Source organism: Podarcis liolepis (genome assembly GCF_965112155.1).
Source record: "Podarcis liolepis genome assembly, chromosome: 7".
NCBI lineage: Eukaryota > Metazoa > Chordata > Lepidosauria > Squamata > Lacertidae > Podarcis > Podarcis liolepis.
In genome coordinates, this window is record NC_139561.1 from 18,884,258 (window position 1) to 18,903,697 (window position 19,440).

General features: G+C 47.0%; 1 protein-coding gene across 12 annotated transcripts in view; it reads right to left on the reverse strand.

The window, feature by feature from the left end:
• The window catches only part of PEX14 (peroxisomal biogenesis factor 14), a 144,656-nt gene that overhangs the window by 120,078 nt on the left and 5,138 nt on the right, over nt 1–19,440 (reverse strand). For all 12 annotated transcript variants that reach the window (XM_083513192.1, XM_083513190.1, XM_083513196.1 and 9 more), the window contains exon 2: nt 12,025–12,072. In XM_083513192.1, the coding sequence (XP_083369318.1) occupies nt 12,025–12,072 (48 nt within the window). The remainder of the gene's footprint in view (nt 1–12,024; nt 12,073–19,440) is intronic.

Sequence of the window (19,440 nt, forward strand, 5' to 3'; positions counted from 1 at the left end):
CGCGACATAAGAGGGTGGGGAGAGAAGGAAGCTGGTGTCAGACGGACCGCAAAGTCCGCTCGCAAGCTTTTTATGATCTATATCCCTGCGTGGGAAATTCGGCAGGAGAACAAGGAGGAAGACGGAGAGAGGGATGAGGTTGTGGGGGAGGGAGGCGGAAAAAGCCTCTCCTCTTTACTGGTCCCACTGTCACTGCAAATAAAGACCACGTCAAGATTTAAACCATAATAATGGGAAAAGCTATAAAAGGTCTTGGCCATAATGTTTCCTCTGCTACCCCCTTTCATAAAACGCTCCCTTTCTTTCTGCTGCGTGCTTTGCAGTAATGCTTTGGAGAACGAGGGAAAGTTCGCAGGGCACGAGAGTGCTGCCCGCCTCCCATTTCCAGAAAGCGGACGGGGATTCCCCCCCCCCCACGACCAGTCTCTGTCCAGCTCCCACCCCCACTCTATCCCCCATGGCAAGACACACAGGAAGTTCCAAGGCGACGAGCCTCGTAGGGCAGAAACCACCAGCAACCGGTAGACGGTTTTTGCAACATGCAACTCACCACTTCATCTGCTCCCGTGCCCTGTAGGCGACTGAGAATTTGCCTCCCAAGAATGTTGCAGGGCCTCAGTGGCTGGCCCCTAGAACAGTCTGTCCATGCTGCTGGTCAGTGACTACATTGTAATACCAGAGTGGGGATCCTTCCGCCAGGGGACTGAATGTGGCCCTCTGTACCTTTCCATCTGGCCCTCGGCACTCACCTCGGGCCTGCCCTGCCCCCCACAGACCACACCTGTCAGTGGCCTGCCTTTAGCGATTTTTGATCATGTCTGTTCCTTGCCTGGTTGGAGATTGATATAGTGTACAGTGGTAGCTCGGGTTACATATGCTTCAGGTTACATACGCTTCAGGTTACAGACTCCGCTAACCCAGAAATAGTACCTCGGGTTAAGAACTTTGCTTCAGGATAAGAACAGGAATTGTGGTCCGGCGGCACGGCAGCAGCAAGAGGCCCCATTAGCTAAAGTGGTACCTCAGGTTAAGAACAGTTTCAGGTTAAGAACGGACCTCCGGAACGAATTAAGTACTTAACCTGAGGTACCACTGTATGCGCGTTTGTGTGTGGGTGTGTAGGTGTAGAAATGACTGACATCACTATGGCTGCAATGTAACGTATTGTGCAACGTATTGTCTCATCCATTGTTCTGCCCACTTTTGCCTCTGGCCCCATCCACCACTGGTATGTGGCCTCCCATACGTTGCCTATGTAGGCCTTGAGCTGGAAAGAAGCTCCCCGTCCTTGTTGTAATTACCAAATTCTGAGTCTGAGAAAAGGGAGGAGAGAGGACAGAAATGCAAGGTCTGCTCACTTCTGGATCAGCTGGGGGACAAAGGAGCAACAGGCTTCCTTGGTGGTTGCTGAGCATCAAGAGAAAGGTGGCACAAATTTATCAAGCGTGCCGGATACAGCATGCCTTTATTGACCCAAGTGGAGCTAGACCAGAGGTGACGAACTGTTTTCTGACAGTGGGCCACATTACCGTCCAGGCAACCTTCCAGGGGCCACAAGCAAAACTGTGTGGGGCAAGAAAATGTTAACATTTACTCTCTGTCCTCCACCCAGGCAGGTAAAAGCTCAAGGATGCATTCTAGTCAGGCAAAAGGATCAGGAAGGGAGCAGAGCAGGGTTGGCGGTGGGGGCGTGGCCTGGGGAAAAGGGGTGTAGCCTAGAGAGAGTCCAGAGGGCAGGAGAGAGCAGTCTGGGCCAGACAATATAGTACATGGTTCTAATAAGTGTGGCACGCACACTGGTGTAGGTTCAGTCGCGGCCGACTCTGGGGTTGCGGCGCTCATCTCGCTTTATTGGCCGAGGGAGCTGGCGTACAGCTTCCGGGTCATGTGGCCAGCATGACTAAGCTGCTTCTGGTGAACCAGAGCAGCGCACGGAAACACCGTTTACCTTCCCACCGGAGCGGTACCTATTTATCTACTTGCACTTTGACGTGCTTTCGAACTGCTAGGTTGGCAGGAGCAGGGACCGAGCAACAGGAGCTCACCCCGTCGTGGGGATTCAAACCGCCGACCTTCAGATCAGCAAGTCCTAGGCTCTGTGGTTTAACCCATAGTGCAACCCGCGTCCCATTGGGCTGCATGTAAGTCAGTCCAAATCAGAGTGGAATGAATGAACCAACGTCAAGCCATGCCCATTAATTTCAGGGGGTCTAATCGGGGTAGGACTAGCATTAGACACAACTGGCTTACATGCAAATCACTCTCATACCACCCTAACCGTCATGGCTTCCCCCGCAAAGAACCCTGGGACCTGCAGTTCGTCAAGGGTGCCAGGCACTGTAGCCCTGCGAGGGGATCCTGGGCCAAGCTATGACTGTTAAAGTGGTATAAATTAGCATAAACCTTTTTTACGCTGGTCTTTGACGCCGGAGTTGCGTGTTTTCGGGACCCACCCTATTTTGGGAGCGGTAATAAGTTTTTAGCTGTTTTAAATTGCTGTAACCTACAATGGGACCTTGCTGAGGTGATGCGATCTGAATCAATGCACTGCAGAGTGCTTTGAACATGAGTGCCCTATATACAGATGATGATGATGATGATGCCACTGTTGCAAGGGGACCAAGGCAGCTGAGGGTTTGAGAAAGGTAGTGCCCAAACACCAAGGAGGGATGTGTGGAAGGCGCAGATGATAATTCTCAATCGCAGCAAAGTGGCTGCACCCATAAGCACTGCACCCCTGAGGAGCACAGGAAGATGCTTTGCACAGAGCTCCATCTAGCTCAGTATTGTCTACACTGACTGGCAGCAGCTCTCTAGGGTCTCAGATCAGGGATGGGGAGTCTTTCCCAGCCCTACCTGGAGATGCCAGGGATTGAACCAGGGACCTTTGTATGCAAAGCATGCTATCCGCCAGAGTAACACGCGCGCCCCCCATGCCCCCCTCATCATGACAGGGCTGTCAATTACAGCCTTGACTTACGAGGCAAAGATTAAATGAGCTAAATATGTATAGCCTGTCTAAGGAAGAAGAAAAAGGAAGGGTGACGGAATTGAGAGGGGAAGAGGAAGAAAGGAGTGTTTTTAAATGGGAGGTAGCAAACTGATGCCAGTTTCTAAAAGAGAAGCACAGATAAGCAGAATTCTGTAGGGTACTCACCCAGCTTGCATGACCCTCCTCTCCCTCTGCTGTAACAACACCTGCCTAACCACAGCAGACTTCAGATTTGTAAGCTACTTAGTGCGGTTGCCAAACTTTTCCCACTTAAACCTCATGGACACTGAGGATGCTGCAGAATTCTGTATAAAACCTGACACACACACACACACACCTGAGCTTTGGTTAAGACAGATGTGGGGAACCCTTGGACATCTGGATGTTGCTGAACTACAACTCCCATGATCCCAGGTTATTGGCCATGCTTGCAGGGGCTGATGGGAGTTGTAGTTCAGCAACCTCTGGAGGGTCAAAAGTTCCCCATTCGTGAGTTAAAAGATTAACACCAGGACATGGTTTGATGGCCGCCTTTGAGGTTTGAATTCCCCCTTCCTTGATCCAGCATTCTCTCTGTACTAGAGCATTCTCTGGCTGGCCACTGTGAGAACAGGATGCTGGATTGCTTGGGCCACTGGCCTGATCCAGCAACAGAACTCTTCTTATGTACCCAGTTACCCATCTTAACCAGAGTTTCAAGTCTGGGTATTTGCAAACCCTGGTTAGGAGGAACCCCGATTAGCGCAAACCAGGGTTTGTGGTGCTGTAGATCTATTACCTTTCTTTATAAAGCAGCTTAAACAAAATCAGTCAGGCACTGTAGATAAATTAAAAATAAAGAAGTTAATGCCGTAGGAGGCAAGGACAAAAGGAAGGAAAGGGGCAGGGAAGCATAATAGACCCAATAAAGTCAGTCTTCTCAAGCAAGGGCTATAGGATCCAGCTGTTGAAAAAAGGGCAGAGGAGAAGGTAAAAGCATAAGGAGAATGAGTAAAAGGTAAAAGCATGAGTTAAAGCAGCGCTGAAGTACAGAAGCAGCCCTACGACAAAGGGAAGACCTTTTAGGAATCCCACAAAAGACTTATGAGAAGTTTTAGGGGCCGGTCTCCCTCGGAACCATGGGCGGTTGCTGCCCTCTATAGGACAAGCGGTGTATAACATGGAATCCCTGGACCCCTCGCAAGCTCCAATTAACAGAGATGCTCACACAAATGGGGGCCAGGCGGATTCCCATGTGTGCAGTGAAAACAGCCAATTCTCCAAATGGGCAGTTTCAGGTAGGTGGCACCAATCTACACAGGCAAGTCCGAAGGCCTCCACGGGTAATATTTCATTCATTTACTTATTGAATCTATGTCCCACCCTTTTCTCCAAGGAGCTGAAGGTGGTAGGCATCGTTCTCTCCCTCCTCATTTAATTCCCACAACAACCCTGCAAGGTAGGTCAGGCTGAGAAGCAATGACTGGCACAAGGCTGCACCCAGCAAGCTCTGTGACACGGTGGGGATTTGAACCCGGTGTGTCCCAAGTCCTAGTCCGACACTCTAACCACTGCACCACACTGGTGCTCAGACCAGCGGCATGCAGTCACCCCCATGGCATGGGCTGCCCTAACATACCTTTGTCAGCCATACCTTTCTACAAGGCAGGAGGAAGCAGGGACGGATTGCATTCAATTACAACGTCTTGTCGGGATGCGCGGGGAATTTCAAGGAAGCGCTGCTATTGATCTGAGGCCAGGCGAGTTAAGCAGAGCTGACAGTTCCCCTTTAAACATGCTCCCTCGGTAAGTACATTTGCATCCGCGGACAGGGCGCGCGCATGAATTTGTCCAGGTCAACACATTAAAAGGAATCGACAGATTAAAAGAGTGCATTTTGCACGGACCACAGGGAAGGGAGGGTGAAGGGGCAAAAAAAAAGAAAGAAAAAGAAAGAAAAGCCACTCGATGAACAGAGTCAGCAGTAAATAGAAAAAACCAAGAAAGAAAGGAAAAGAAGAACGATTCAGCTCAGAACTCCACCAAGAGGTCAAGCATCACAGAAAAGAGTTTGACAAATTAATGCGTTCTCCCAACAGCCGATGAAAAGAAGTTGGCACAAGACGGAAAAACCATATTCCATCGTTCTGATGGTGGGCGTGCAATGCAGAGAGCTAAGAGACTTTAGCATGTACTGCAAGGGGGCTTTCTACAAACCCACCCACCAACTCCCTGTAAGTTCCTAGTCCACAGTGTTGCAGAGATGGGCTCGTCTGCTTGGCACAGCTCTGAGCTCCTGAGAACAGCCTTGAGAACACATAAAGGAGAACCCTGCTGGATTGGAGCAAAGGCCCATCCAAGACCAGCTTCTTCTTCTCATAGTGGCCAACCACATGCCATTGCAAAACTCTCAAGGCAGGATATCGACACCAGAGCACTCTCCCTTCCTGTGGTTTCCAGCAACTGACGTTCAGGAGCATCGCTGCCTCTGGCAATGTCAGCAGAGCACAGGCACTGTGACCAGTAGCCACTGAGAGCTTTATCCTCCGTGAATTTGCCCAATCTCTTTTAAAGCCATCCAGGCTGGCGGCCATCACTGCCTCTTGTGGAAGCGAGTTCCATAGTCTACCTTCCCAACGTTTCATAGAAACATAGGAAGCTGCCACTTACGGACGCAGGCCATTGGCCCACTGAGCTCAGTACTGTCTACACTGACAGGCAGTGGCTCCCCAAGGATTTCAGGCAGTCGTTCCCAGACCTACCTGGAAATGCTGCAGGGAACCTGGGGCTTTCTGTAGGTAAGGTGGATGCTCCACCACTGGGCTGCAGGCCTTCCCTTCTGCTACGAAACCAAGCTCCACAATTTTATTTTATTTTAAGTTCTCTGCATAATATTTTCCCCAAGGTTCACTTTGAACAGTCCAGAGAGAGGACCAGCGAGCCTCTAAAAGTCTATATATATTTTCCGATCGGTGCGGGGATTCCCAGACAGTTGGAGTCAGTGGGCAACTAACCCAGAGCTCCCAGTCAAACATTAGTCAGGATAATTTAGGACTGTCAGCCAGAGAGATGCTATCAGCTCAGCGACCTCTGGGCAAGCAGTAACCCTAATGGGCTTATAATGGCCTTGCATTCCTTCAGGCGGGTTCCTGTGGGTTTTGAATGCCGGGAGAGATTCCATCAGGTCTAGAAAAGGATGGTGGTGTGGGTCAAAATAAAAGCAAGTTTGGTGGTAAGAGGGGCTTTTGCAAACCAAGTATGATGAGGAGCAGTTGAGAAGAATACGGTATGCTTCGTTGGAGAAAAGAAGGTTAAAGTTCTTCAAATATCAGGAGGGCTGTCACATCGGAGACAGGGCACGCTATGGGCCCCACATGCACTACACATTTGAAGCAGTATCACACCACTTTGTCATGGCTTCCCGCAAAGGCTCCTGGGAGTTGTAGTTTGTTAAAGGTCCTGAGAACTGCAAAGAGACCCCGCCCCCATCTCCTGTCACAGAGCTTCTATACCCAGAATTCCCTGGGAAGAGGGTCTGATTGTTAAATCATTCAGAGAATGGTGAATAACCCCTAAAAGCCCCAAATACTTTTGTACAGTGGTACCTCGCAAGACGAAAAACGCGCAAGACGAAAAACGCGCAAGACGAAAGAGTTTTCCGTTTTTTGAATCGTTCCGCAAGACGAATTTCCCTATGGGCTTGCTTCGCAAGACGAAATGTCTTGCGAGTTCTTGCGAGTTTGTTTCCTTTTTCTTAAAGCCGCTAAGCCGTTAATAGCCACTAAGCCGCTAATAGCCGCTAAGCCGCAAATAGCCGTGCTTCGCAAGATGAAAAAACCGCAAGATGAAGAGACTCGCGGAACGGATTAATTTCGTCTTGCGAGGCACCACTGTATTTCTGTACAGGAACGATGCATCAAATTTAATTAATTAAATAACAACAACAACAACTTCTTGATCATTTTAGGCACTCTTTTACAAGGTTCTGCACACACGCACAATGACTCATCTCCTACAGGCCCTGAAAACTTATCATAATGCAAACACGCTCAATTTGTATTATCTACATAGGTGGAATATGTATGGAGCTGGGTGCAGAACTTTTATTTATTTATTTACTATAAATAGTAAATTTATTTACTATTCTTAATAATAACGATTCTTATCTATGTGATATTTTGTATACAGTTGCATATTTATCTGCAACGCCTTAAATTATCATTCACCCAATACGTGCATGTGTATAAAATATCATACGGATAAGAAGAAATCCAAAATTCTTATTAGAAATATATACCGTGAAAATAATACGCTAAACAAGTATGTATCATCGTTCATCTCGCCCTCACTCCCAACCCTTCATATATTTCATTTTTTAAAAAAATCCCTCTTTAAAGATGGCAACAATAACTGTTCCGACTCCTGTCCAAATGATCAATCATCTGTACATCATCTAAGCCCTAATAATGCATGTGGATTGATCGAAGCCTTGCACTTTTATCATTCCAATAAACGATAAACGCAAGGTCCGTTTTCCCTAGGATCTTTTCAGAAGTTTGCATTTTTAAAAGAAATTACTTTATTACATATAACAATGTCTGAGAGGTGCAGAAACGAGCAACTGCTTGCCTCATGTTTGCCATCATATGGTCTACAACTTATTAGAAGGAAAATGATGCAGAGAGGAGAAGTGGTTATTGCAGAGGCTTTAAACAGTTCTACAGATAATAAGATCATGATACCACGGAAGCACGATGGAGCGGTCAATAATAGGTCCTGAAATACAATCAAATCCAGCTAATAATCATACTTTGCAGGAACTTGCCAGGCATAAACGACCACCATGCAGTTGCAGGGGCCATAGGTTTGGCTTTGCCCCTGGAAACTTCTAAGAACGAGCAAGTTTTTTCAGGTATGCAACGAATAAGACCTTCTTAAATTAGGTATCGGGGGGAAAGCAGAATTAGTGCTCCGTTTTCTATTTCTATGCAAAGTAGACCCAAGCCCCCGAAAAATACAGCTTCTACAGTCTTATTGCTAAGAGAAAAGGCTTTTGTCTCCACTGATCAAGTGCAGTTCCACCCCATATTTCTTTTTACGCAGAGCCAAACTCTTTGCTTTGAGCAGAATGTCCAACCAAGAAAGAAAAAGGGAGGGGAGAGTAGAAAGGCTGTTTAGATTCCACAAGTGCTTGAAGGATCGAGGGGGGGAATTGGGCAGCAGAGAGACAGGGGGGGGGGAGAGAGAGAGACAGCGGCGGCCGTGTCACTGAGCATCTGGACTCAAGGAGAAAGCTGATCCCACGCCAAGGGATGACAAACGCTGGCTGTAAACAGCACCAGAGCGAGTTGCTGACGCTCCGAGAACCACAAGGTTACACTTCCCATCGCGGAGCGTCCAGGCGAAATTTTAATGGGCCAAGACCGACAGCAGGGAAATGAGAGGCCAAAATTAAAAATAATAATAATAATAATCGTAGATTACAGCCCCCCCCCCCGGCCTCAGTCCATTTGCCGCCACCGCTGCGGACAAAGGGCGCTGCTGCCTCCCCGTTAGAAGCAGAGCTTGCTATTAAAGATCGCAGAGGTTACTCCAAGGGGACTGGGCTGGGTTTTGATGAACTACGGCGGTGGTTTGGAGAGGACTTTTTGTTTTGTTTCGCTGGCTTAATAAATGGTGGTGATTAAAGTTTCTAGCTCTCAAGCTAATGGGAAGCTTGGAAAGGTAAATGCAATGATGCTTGCAAAATATTTGGAGGGAGGGAGGAAAGGGGTCATGTTCCAGCTCTCTCCCTCCAAAGACTTGTTCCTACATATTTAGCCAGGGATGAGAGGCAGTCCTTTCTCAGCTGTTAAGGCTAACCAATACCGACAGACCCACCCTTTCTAATACTGTCCACTTCTTTTTTTAAAAAAAAAAAAGTATAAGAGAGACACCTGAATCTAGAAGCTGCTGCAGCATCTTTTGCCAAAGTACCCTGCACAATTGTGCAACGGGATGCTAGCACGTTTCAAAATGGGGGCGGGGAAAGGTGGGACAGAACTCGTTTTGCTCAGGGACACATCCAAACTTGCCAGGAACCATGATGAAACCGGCTTGCACCAGTGAGCAACCTGGCTGCCAAATTCTGCACCAGCCGTAATTTCCAATGCAGCCCTACACATGATGCCTGTCCGAACGCAAGAACCCCCGGGTAACTAATAAGCTCACGCTAGAGGTCTGCGGCACTGAACGGCCAGCGAGTCAGGCCCGTAAGTGGGGAGCGAACGGCCGATTAGTTAAAAGGGTCTCTACGGATGCGTGGCTGGAAGTGATGACGACACCTAAGCAGAAATGAAGAGGCTACGAGAGGAATAAGAGAGGGAGTAAGCGGAAAAAATTAATTAAAAAGCAAGCAGGATTGAAAGCCCCCGTTCCTTTTCCACATGAGCTCCGTGGTACCCTCACATGCATGGAGGTTCGTTGCGAGATCAAGATTATATTTCAGGGGCACTGAATTTTATTTTGTATTTTCTTGATTTGTGCTGCGTTCCCCCCCCACACACACACACACTTTTCCCAACGAATTATTTTTATCTTATATCTATGTCTATATATAGATATATGGCTGCGATGCGTTCCTCTTTTCCTCGGAGCAATTATGAAGCAGTATATAAAGAGCAGGGGAGATGATGTTAATTAAACAGAAGGTAATTTCTGTCAGCCCACAGGGTGGGGGGCAGAGAGTGAGCCGCCTGCCATTCTCCTTGGGAAGAAGAAGAAAAATCAGTGTGAAAGCACAGGTACTTGCATCAGCAAGAAACGGCCTTAATTTTTTAAAAATATTGCAGACAAGAGCATGAAGGCACGCAAGGCAGCAAATCTGGAGCTCTTTCTGAGCTTCGTCCTACTAGCAAACCCACTGAAATGAATGGAAATGACAGGCGCAGGCCTGTTACACTTTTTGGTGCCTGCTTAAAACCTGCAAAAGGGACGCGGGGGGCGCTGTGGGTTAAACTATTTAGCTAAATACGTTAAGATAATTTAATTGGAAAAGCTTGCAAATAATAGACAGGCTTAGGATTCAAATATGTAAGGATAAGATTCAAGATCTTTAAAGATAAATTAGAAAGAATGAAAGATGTGAAGTCACTAAGTTAACTTTCTGAGAAAATTGATTTTGGAAAACTGTTAAAATGATGTATAATGAAATTCAACCAAGGGGATTTGAGGAAGTCACTAAATAATGTTACCAAGATTTAAACAAGATGTGTGTCTGTTTGTGTGTTTTAAAATTTGGGGGGAAATTAATAAAATTTTTGAAAAAAATAAACCACAGAGCCTAGGACTTGCTGATCAGAAGGTTGGCAGTTCGAATCCCGACAGGGTGAGCTCCCGTTGCTCGGTCCCTGCTCCTGCCAACCTAGCAGTTTGAAAGCACGTCAAAGTGCAAGTAGATAAATAGGTACCGCTCCAGCGGGAAGGTAAACAGCGTTCGCCAGAAGCGACTTAGTCATGCTGGCCACATGACCCAGAAGCTGTATGCCGGCTCCCTTGGCCAAGAAAACGAGATGACCGCCGCAACCCCAGACTGGACCTAATGGTCAGGGGTCCCTTTACCTTTAAAACCTACAAGCCTATCCAGTCATGCAGAAGCTACACTAGAGGAGCCTGCTGGGTCAGACCAGTGGCCCCATCCAGCATCCTGTCCTTACAGTGGCCAGCCAGATGCCCCAATGGGAAGCCCACAAGCAGGTCCTGAGCACAACAGCACTCACCTCGTTTCTGATTCCCAGCAACTGGTATTCAGAGGCCAATGGTCTCTGTCCCTGCGTTAAACGGTAGCTAAGGGCAGGAAAAGCAATCAATGGTCTACTTCAGGGATGGGGAACCCCTGGCCCTCCAGATGTTGTTGGACTCCAACTCCCCTCAGCCCCAGCCAGCATGCGCACAGATGATGGGAGTTGTAGTAGAACATCTGGAGATTTTGCAGTTTCTCCATCCATCCATCCATCCATCCATCCATCCATCCATCCATCTATGGGGAGCATTCACATCCTTCCAGATGTTGCCAGACTCCAACTTCCACCAGCCCCAGCCAGCAAAGGCAGTGGTTAGGGGTGGTGATGAGAATAACATCTGGAAGGAAACAGGTTTCTCCCACCTTTGGTTTGGCGTGAGAAATTTGAGGGCGTGTAAGGCACATGTGTGAAACATCCCAGAATCCTCTGTACCTTGGAGGCCTTCTGCGGGAGGCCTTTCAATAGGGAAAGAGGTAGGGTCTGGGAATCTTAATTATGATGCTTTGTTCTATAGCAGGAACACCAAAATCTCAAAGTCTGCTTGATGAAGAGCACGAAAGGAGGTTGAGATTTTGTAGAGGGTTTCCCTGATGAAGAAGCTGGATGTACTACAGTGGTACCTCGAGTTAAGAACTTAATTCATTCCGGAGGTCTGTTCTTAACCTGAAACTGTTCTTAACCTGAGGTACCACTTTAGCTAATGGGGCCTCCTGCTGCCACTGCACGATTTTTGTTCTCATCCTGAAGCAAAGTTCTTAACCCGAGGTACTATTTCTGGGTTAGCGGAATCTGTAACCTGAAGCGTCTGTAACCTGAGGTACCACTGTACTACCTCTCAGGTTAATGTGCATACACACAATACACCACACATTTCAATTTCATCAACGAATGGAAGAGACCGGTTACATGCCACAGTCCTTGAAAGCAAAATCTCTGATCAAGAGCAAGCGAGTGCTTCATGGGTGGTTGGAGATGACCTTCTGTTCACCCAGGAAAAGATAAGGAGGCGGGGGGGGTGTCGCTAAAGGTCAAAGTTCAGAGGTCACCTAGAGAGCACCACACATAGCGATACTTAGGTCATTCTGTCCGAGACCAAGGAGTTGATCCTGAAAAGAAGTGGCCAAACAGATGCTCTTTTCAAGAGAACAAGCTGGTCAAAACAAAACACAAAAAAGCAAGCACATGGACATGCAGCCTGTACCTGGTTGAGTTGAATTACGTGAAAGCAAAGTTATTCTTTTGATTCCCCCACCCCACAAACGCAGGACTCACCAGAGCTTCGCGGGATGCTCCATTCTCAGCTCCAGAAGAAGAGCCAGTCTGTAAGAAGAAAAAAAGCAAGGTTAGAGTGCCACCCAATGGTCACTTCTAAGCACGCTTAGCTGCTCTGACATACATACAAACAAACAAACAGGAGCCATGACTCGCCAGGAGAGCACCCACTTTGAATGCTAAAAGGTACAGTGGTGCCCCGCAAGACGAATGCCTCGCAAGACGGAAAACCCGCTAGACGAAAGGGTTTTCCGTTTTGGAGGTGCTTCGCAAAATGAATTTCCTATGGGCTTGCTTCGCAAGACGAAAATGTCTTGTGAGTTCCTGCGGGGTTTTTTTCCTCCCCCCCCCTTTTCCCCAAGCCGCTAAGCCGCTTATCAGCTGATCCTAAGCCGCTAAGCCGCTTAACAGCTGATCCACTAAGCCGCTTAACAGCTGATCCGCTAAGCCGCTTAACAACTGATCCGCTAAGCCGCTTATCAGCTGATCCGATAAGCCGCTAAACCGCTTATCAGCTGATCCGCTAATCCGCTAATGGGCTTGCTTCGCAAGACGAAAAAACCGCAAGACGAAGAGACTCGCGGAACGGATTCTCTTCGTCTTGCGAGGCACCACTGTATCTGGTTCAATTCCCGACATCTCCAGTTTAAAAAGCACCAGGTCTTACTGGTGAGGAAGCACTGCTGTTTTGATCAAAAGGGATGTTATTTAATATTTTCGATTGTGATATTTATGGAGATGTTGTCGAAATAATGTATGATTTACACAACTCCGGCAGCAAAACTGGTGATCACTGAGCAATGATCTTTCTTTGGAGCTTCGGCACCAGTTTATTTTGCTTGTTTTATTTATTTATTAAACTTATTAGTCACTTGGCACCCAAAGGTTTCCAAGCAACTTAATGTTAAAGAAAAATATATGCACATAAATAATAACGTAGCGGGGGAAGGGAAGGGGGTAGGGATCGTAGAATACATTAACATCTCATTTAACACACAACTTGTGGAAAATCAAAAACAGCATGCCACCAATATCCAAACCATAAACGAAGCAATAGTCCCACCCACTAATTAGCAAATGAACCTCAACCAGTCCTTTTTTGAATGCAGCCGTTATGGAAAAGTTTGCTCTGTGACTGAAACGTTAAGAAAAAAGGGGAGTCTTTTCACTTGATTTGGCATACTGATTTCACCTTGAGATCTGGCTTTTCGAAGAAACCGTCCATTCAGGCTTGGGAAATGTGGCAAGCAGGTATAATTAACTCATTGGTCTTGTACATATTTTTAATTACTTATTTAGCGGTTTTTGTTATCTTTCCTCTGCTGCAGTGTGAATTAAGTTGGAGTGATATGGGGCGATAACGCCTCTAAACAAGACGCATGCCCAAAGGTTTTGCCATGGTTTCTGTATGCAACACCTCCTTGCTTAAGATGCTTGCTACTCAGCCTTGGGCAAAAAGGCTTGCTGCCCCCTACAAATGCAGAAGAGAGGGGATAAAGACAAGATGAACCCCCCCTCCCCACGTGCAGAACCAACAACCTTCAGAAGTTGTTCAGCACGGCCCAGCAGTCCGGCCCCTGCTGTAAATTTCCCTAAAACAAGCAATACCAGTGAAAACATTTTTTTGACAACTGGGTAATTTATACCCACGCTAAGAGGCTGTGCTAATAAAAGGATGGCAGATTTATAAATCAACATGTGTGTGTTAAATTAGGGCAAAAAAATAATTGAGGGGCAGGCAACCAGCATGCCAAGCAGACCTAGGAGGAAGGAATAAGAATCTTAAAAATAAATGACAGCTCAGGTTTCCTCCCCTGCAAGTGTTTTCATGCAAAGCTAACAAGGCACTGAAGCACGGAGCAATTAAGACCATGGCCACGGTCCAAGGAAAAATTGGTGTGCACTTGGATCCAGTGAAATCACAGAATCACGGAGTTGGCCTGCAACAGGAGCAGGATAAACCTCAGCATGGGTGGGGGATAGGGCACCCTCATGATGCCAAAGTGCTCAGCAGTCGTGCTTGGCACCCTCTGTGAGTGTTTTCACCAGGCTGGAATGTGGCTTTGAATTCTGATCATACCTCTCAGTCACCTGGATGGAGGCTGTGTGTGTGTGTGTATGTGTGTGTGTGTGTGTGTGTGTAGGAACCAGCCTGCTGTTCAAAGCTAAAATTTGCATCCATTGCTCCACCCACATCTGCTCTGGCCGCGCCCACCACTGGAATGTGGCCCCTGGAAGGTTGCGCAGAAGAGAATATGGCCCTCAGGCTGAAAAACGTTCCCCACACCTATGTGTTGCATGAAGAAGGATTTTCTTCTATCTGTCTTGAAACTTCCAATGTTCAGCTTCATTGGGAGCCCAAGAGTTCTAGGGCAAGAGAGGGAGTCAGCTGCCAGTCAGTGTAGGCCAGGCATAGGCAAACTCGGCCCTCCAGATGTTTTAAGACTACAATTCCCATCATCCCTGACCACTGGTCCTGTTAGCTAGGGATCATGGGAGTTGTAGTCCCAAAACATCTGGAGGGCTGAGTTTGCCTATGCCTGGTGTAGGCAGTACCTTGCTAGATGGATGAACAGGTTTGACTACGTATAAGTCAACTTTCTACAACCCTCTGTCTTAAGGGAAGGGCTGTAGATCAATAGATCGTTCTGCCCGGACACTGAGGTCCAGCGCTGAGGGCCTCCTGGCAGTTCCCTCGCTGCGAGAAGCCAAGTTACAGGGAACCAGGCAGAGGGCCTTCTCAGCAATGGCACCTGCCCTGTGGAACGCCCTCCCACCAGATGTCAAAAAGAAAAATAACTACCAAACTTTTAGAAGACACCTGAAAGCAGCCCTGCTTAGGGAAGCTTTTAATGTTTAATAGGTTATTGCATTTTAGTGTTTTGTTGGAAGCCGCCCAGAGTGGCTGGGGAAACCCAGCCAGATGGGCGGGGTATAAATAAATTGTTGTTGTTGTTGTTGTAGAATCACAGAACGGCAAAGCTGGAAGGTACCCGAGGGTCATCTAGTCCAACCCCCTGCAATACAGGAATCTCAACTAGAACACCTGCCTTGCACACAGAGGGTCCTGGGTTCAACCCCCCAGCATCTCCAGGTAGGGCTAAGAGAAGACTCCTGTCTCTGAAATCCTGGACAGCTGCTGCCAGTCAGTGAAGGCAACACTGAGGTAGATGTATCAATGGTATTGACTTAGCATAAGGCAGCTTCCTATTTGCTATTTTTCATGTTTCCCCCCCTCACGTTTGTAGAAACACTTTTCATGTCGGAAATGCATCCCCCACATGGAGTCCTAACATGCTCTCTATCATCTTCTCTCAGAAACCAGATCTCACTTTATTTCCGCCCCCCAAAAGCTGTATTGAATTTTACATAAATGTACAGATATATAAAAACTTCCGGGCTCCTCAGGGACCCGGCCTGAATGATTCACCCAATTAGATCTACATTTGGCTATTATGTAGGATATTGAACCACATCAATCAGTTCAGGTTAAGATGAAGGACTAAGAGAAAGAGACAGATGTCTTAAGAGAGGTCTCTAAGGAAACGGGGAGGGGGGTTCCTAAAAAAAAAAAAGTACATTGTTGAGATCAAGGGCAGAGAAGTAGTGCTTTTGACCTACACAATCTTGTAGACCTCAGCCTTTTGGATAACTTTCAATTATTGTTCTTTAAAAAAAAATCCTATGCTTCTAGATCTCATGATTACTTGGAGGTGGGCTGTTAACAGAAACACTTAATGGATATAGTCATGTCAAAGGGTCAAACTCTTTTCCTCAAGAGATGTTCAAAATATTCCTTTAGTTATTATGAGACATATATGGATAACTACTTCTTTGATCTGTATTTTTTAAAGTTGTAATTTTACTGTACTATGGGGGGAATCGCAAAAACAAGGGGGGGTAACTAGAGCAGATGTTTTTAGAGCACACTGCTTGCTTTTTAAATGATGTAATCCTGGGCATTTGAACCCTGGTTGCTGCAAGACCTCTTTTGACACACGTACAGTTCCCACTTTGAAATACCATGCCTGGTCTTGCAGTAGGATTGCCGGGTTAAGATCAATTGATAAAAGGCTTATAGTGACTTAACTGGTTTACCACTCTTGAAACTCAGGTTCACCATGTGATTTGAGGCTGGCACTGAGGAAGAGCACGGCTCTCCCACTTTTAGCAGCTTGCAGTAGGCAACAGTTCAACAGGTTAAACCTTTTCTAATACAGAAACACTGTTACGGGCAGTGGCGTAGCGTGGGTTGTCAGCACCCGGGGCAAGGCAAGTAATTTGTGCCCCCTAACCCGTGGATTTGCGCCCCCTAACCCTAACCCCGAGATGTTGCGCCCGGTGCGGCCGGGCCCCCCTGCACCCCCCACGCTACGCCACTGGTTACGGGGAAAGCTTCACCTGTCGACAGCAGCCCTATTTGGAAAGAGGAAAAAGTCGGAAGCAGGGACCCTTCCCTAGTGGTCAAGATGCATGAATAAAGGAAGCTGTCCGCTTCAGACTTGATGGACAGCGAAGAGGATATCAATGTGTCTGGTGGAGCTTAAGAGTGTACAAAGAGTCTCACTGTTGAATCAGCCCCACAGCCCATCTAGACTGGCATCCTATACTCAAAGTGGCCAATCAGATGCCTCTGGGGAGCCTGAAAGCAGGACCCAAGCACAAAAGCTCTCCACCCCCCACCCCTTGCGATTTCCAGACACTGGTGTGCAGAAGCATCACTGCCTCCAACCTGGTTGGATTCAACACTCAGTTTTAAAAGTTCTCAGGAAAAACAAGGCTTAAGGCAATATGCAACTCTATGAAATAATGGGGGAAATTAATAATAATAATAATTTATTATTTGTACCCCGCTCATCTGGCTGGGTTTCCCTAGCCACTCTGGGCAGCTTCAACAAAGACTCAAAATACACTAAGATGTCACACATTAAAAACTTCCCTGAACAGGGCTGCCTTCAGATGTCTTCGGAATGTCAGGTAATTGTCTATCTCTTTGACATCTGGTGGGAGGGCGTTCCACAGGGAGGGCGCCACTACCGAGAAGGCCCTCTGCCTGGTTCCCTGTAGCTTTGCTTCTTGCAATGAGGGAACCGCCACAAGGCCCTGGGCACTGGACCTCAGCGTCCAGGCAGAATTGAGGGGGTGGAGACGCTCCTTCAGGTATACTGGTTCGAGGCCGTTTAGGGCTTTAAATTACAAATGAGTTTTTATTCCGTTGGAAGTATACACCTGTAAGAAGTTTAATAGCCAACAAATGTACACAGGCAACTGCTCATTTGTGCAGGGGTTATGTTCCGAGGCACCACATGTATAAATGAAAACACATATATTGGGAAACACCACGGAAAAAGCCTGCAGACACCCTCTAAACCTATGGAAACCCTTGGAAAACTCTTTTAACAGCTCCACCAAACTCCACCACAATTGCTCCCTCCAAACCTCCTAGCTCAAACTCCAGCTCTACACAGGCCTAAAAAGGTCAGTGCAAAGGCTCCTGAGATTGCACTTGCAAAGGCTCGGGGGGTGGTGGTAAATGCTATTTTTGCACCATTTTCGCTGTTTCCGCAATCTTCTCGGGCCATTTTTGCCCCTTTTCATGCCACGTCCAGGTTTGTAGCAATATGCAAGGTTGCACGTGCTTCAAACACATGTAAATGGGGAGTTGCCTGTACTTAAATATTTAAATATAATTAATAGGTTTGGGGGGGGGTTGGTTTTTTTTTTTTTTTTAGAATGATCTTTATTTAGCAAATTAGTGATACTAGCAAAGCCAGGCTGGTATATATGCTAGTTTAAGCTACTTCTAGGATGATCCCTGTTTGTTAACTAGAGCTGCAATCCCTATACGCACTTACCTAGGTGTGAGTCCTGCGAGCTCAAGGAAACATAATCCTGAGCTGACATGCTTGGGATTTGCACTGTAAATCCTTATTTATGTGGGGCTGAGAGCAGGACCTGGGCGCAGCAAGGACTCTCCCCTCCTGCAGTTTCTAGCAAATGGTATTCAGAAGGATTGCTTTCTCCAAAAGTGGAGACAAGAGGTATCTTTTGACTGAACCCAGGCTTCTTTCAGAGGTGGGATAAGGAAGGAGGGCAAGGTGCCTGAAACTGATGAATTCAACCACCCCCAGGTTTCCTGCAGTCTCTCTCTCTCTCTCTCTCTCTCTCTCCTTCCCCCTAAAGGGACGGAGCCTGAGAATATGAAGTTCAGTCAACTCCAAGGACACCAGAACTGGAGTGAGCCAAGGCAGAGGCAAGCACTTGCCCTCCAATACCTACGCAACAGAGGTGATTAGGGATATGGGGCGGAAGATTTTTCGCAAGGGATGGGGGACGATTCCGAAATCCAAAATGTTCCGTTCTTCTATTTTTCCATGCAAAACGTTTTTCCCCCCATTTCATAAGTCCAGTGAGGAAAGATTGCAGCTTTTGGAACTTTCTGATTTAGAGAAAAGGCAAGTAACATGGTAGAAATGTTTAAAATTATGCATGGCATGAAGAAAGTGGATAGAGAAAAGTCTTCTCTGCCTCTTTCAAAGCACTAGAACATGTGGACATCCAGTGCAGTTGGAAGATTCAGTACAGATTAAAAAAGGGACTTTCTTCATGCAGCGCATAGTTAACCTATGGAACTCATTCCCACAGGAGGCAGGGATGACTACCAACCTGGGTGGCTTTAAAAGATCAGACAAATTCATGGAGAATAAGGCTTACAATGGCTACTAACCATGATGGCTAGGCTCTGCCTTCCTAAGTCAGAAGCAGTAATGCTTCTGAATATCAGCTACTGGGAACTATGGGAGGTGAAAATGCTCTTCTGCTTGGGTCCAGTTTGTGGGTTTCTCACGGGCATCTGGTTGGCCACTGTGAGAACAGGATACCAGACCAGATGGGCCACCAGCCTGATCCAGAAGGCTCTTCTCATGCTCTTGCATTCTTAACAGCTACAACCAGGGTATTTGGCAAGCTTAGCAGTTTCAATGTTTTCTGGGTTTGCTTACAGAAAACAAGCAAACAAGCTATGCTCAATCACTTCTCTAAGCCTTAAGAGTCTTCACCAACCTGTTTCCTTCAAATTATTTTGGACAGCATTGTGGACTACACTTGCTGAGGCTGATAGGAATTATAGTCCAAAACATCTGGAGAATGCTACGTTGGCTCTAAAGCGATGCTCTTCAGCCTTGGGTTCCCAGATGTTCAACTACAACTCCCATAATCCCTGATCACTGGTTAAATCACCTGGGGATGATGGAGCCTCTTGTCCAGCTTCTGGGGACCCAAAGTTTGAAGAACACTGGTCTAGAGAACCAGCAAATCACCCTCTCAAAATATCCTGATTTGCACAGGACAGTCTCCTAGTTCAACTTTTTTCTAGAAAGCAGTTAAGGCAGTGATGCCAAACTTGGCCCTCCAGCT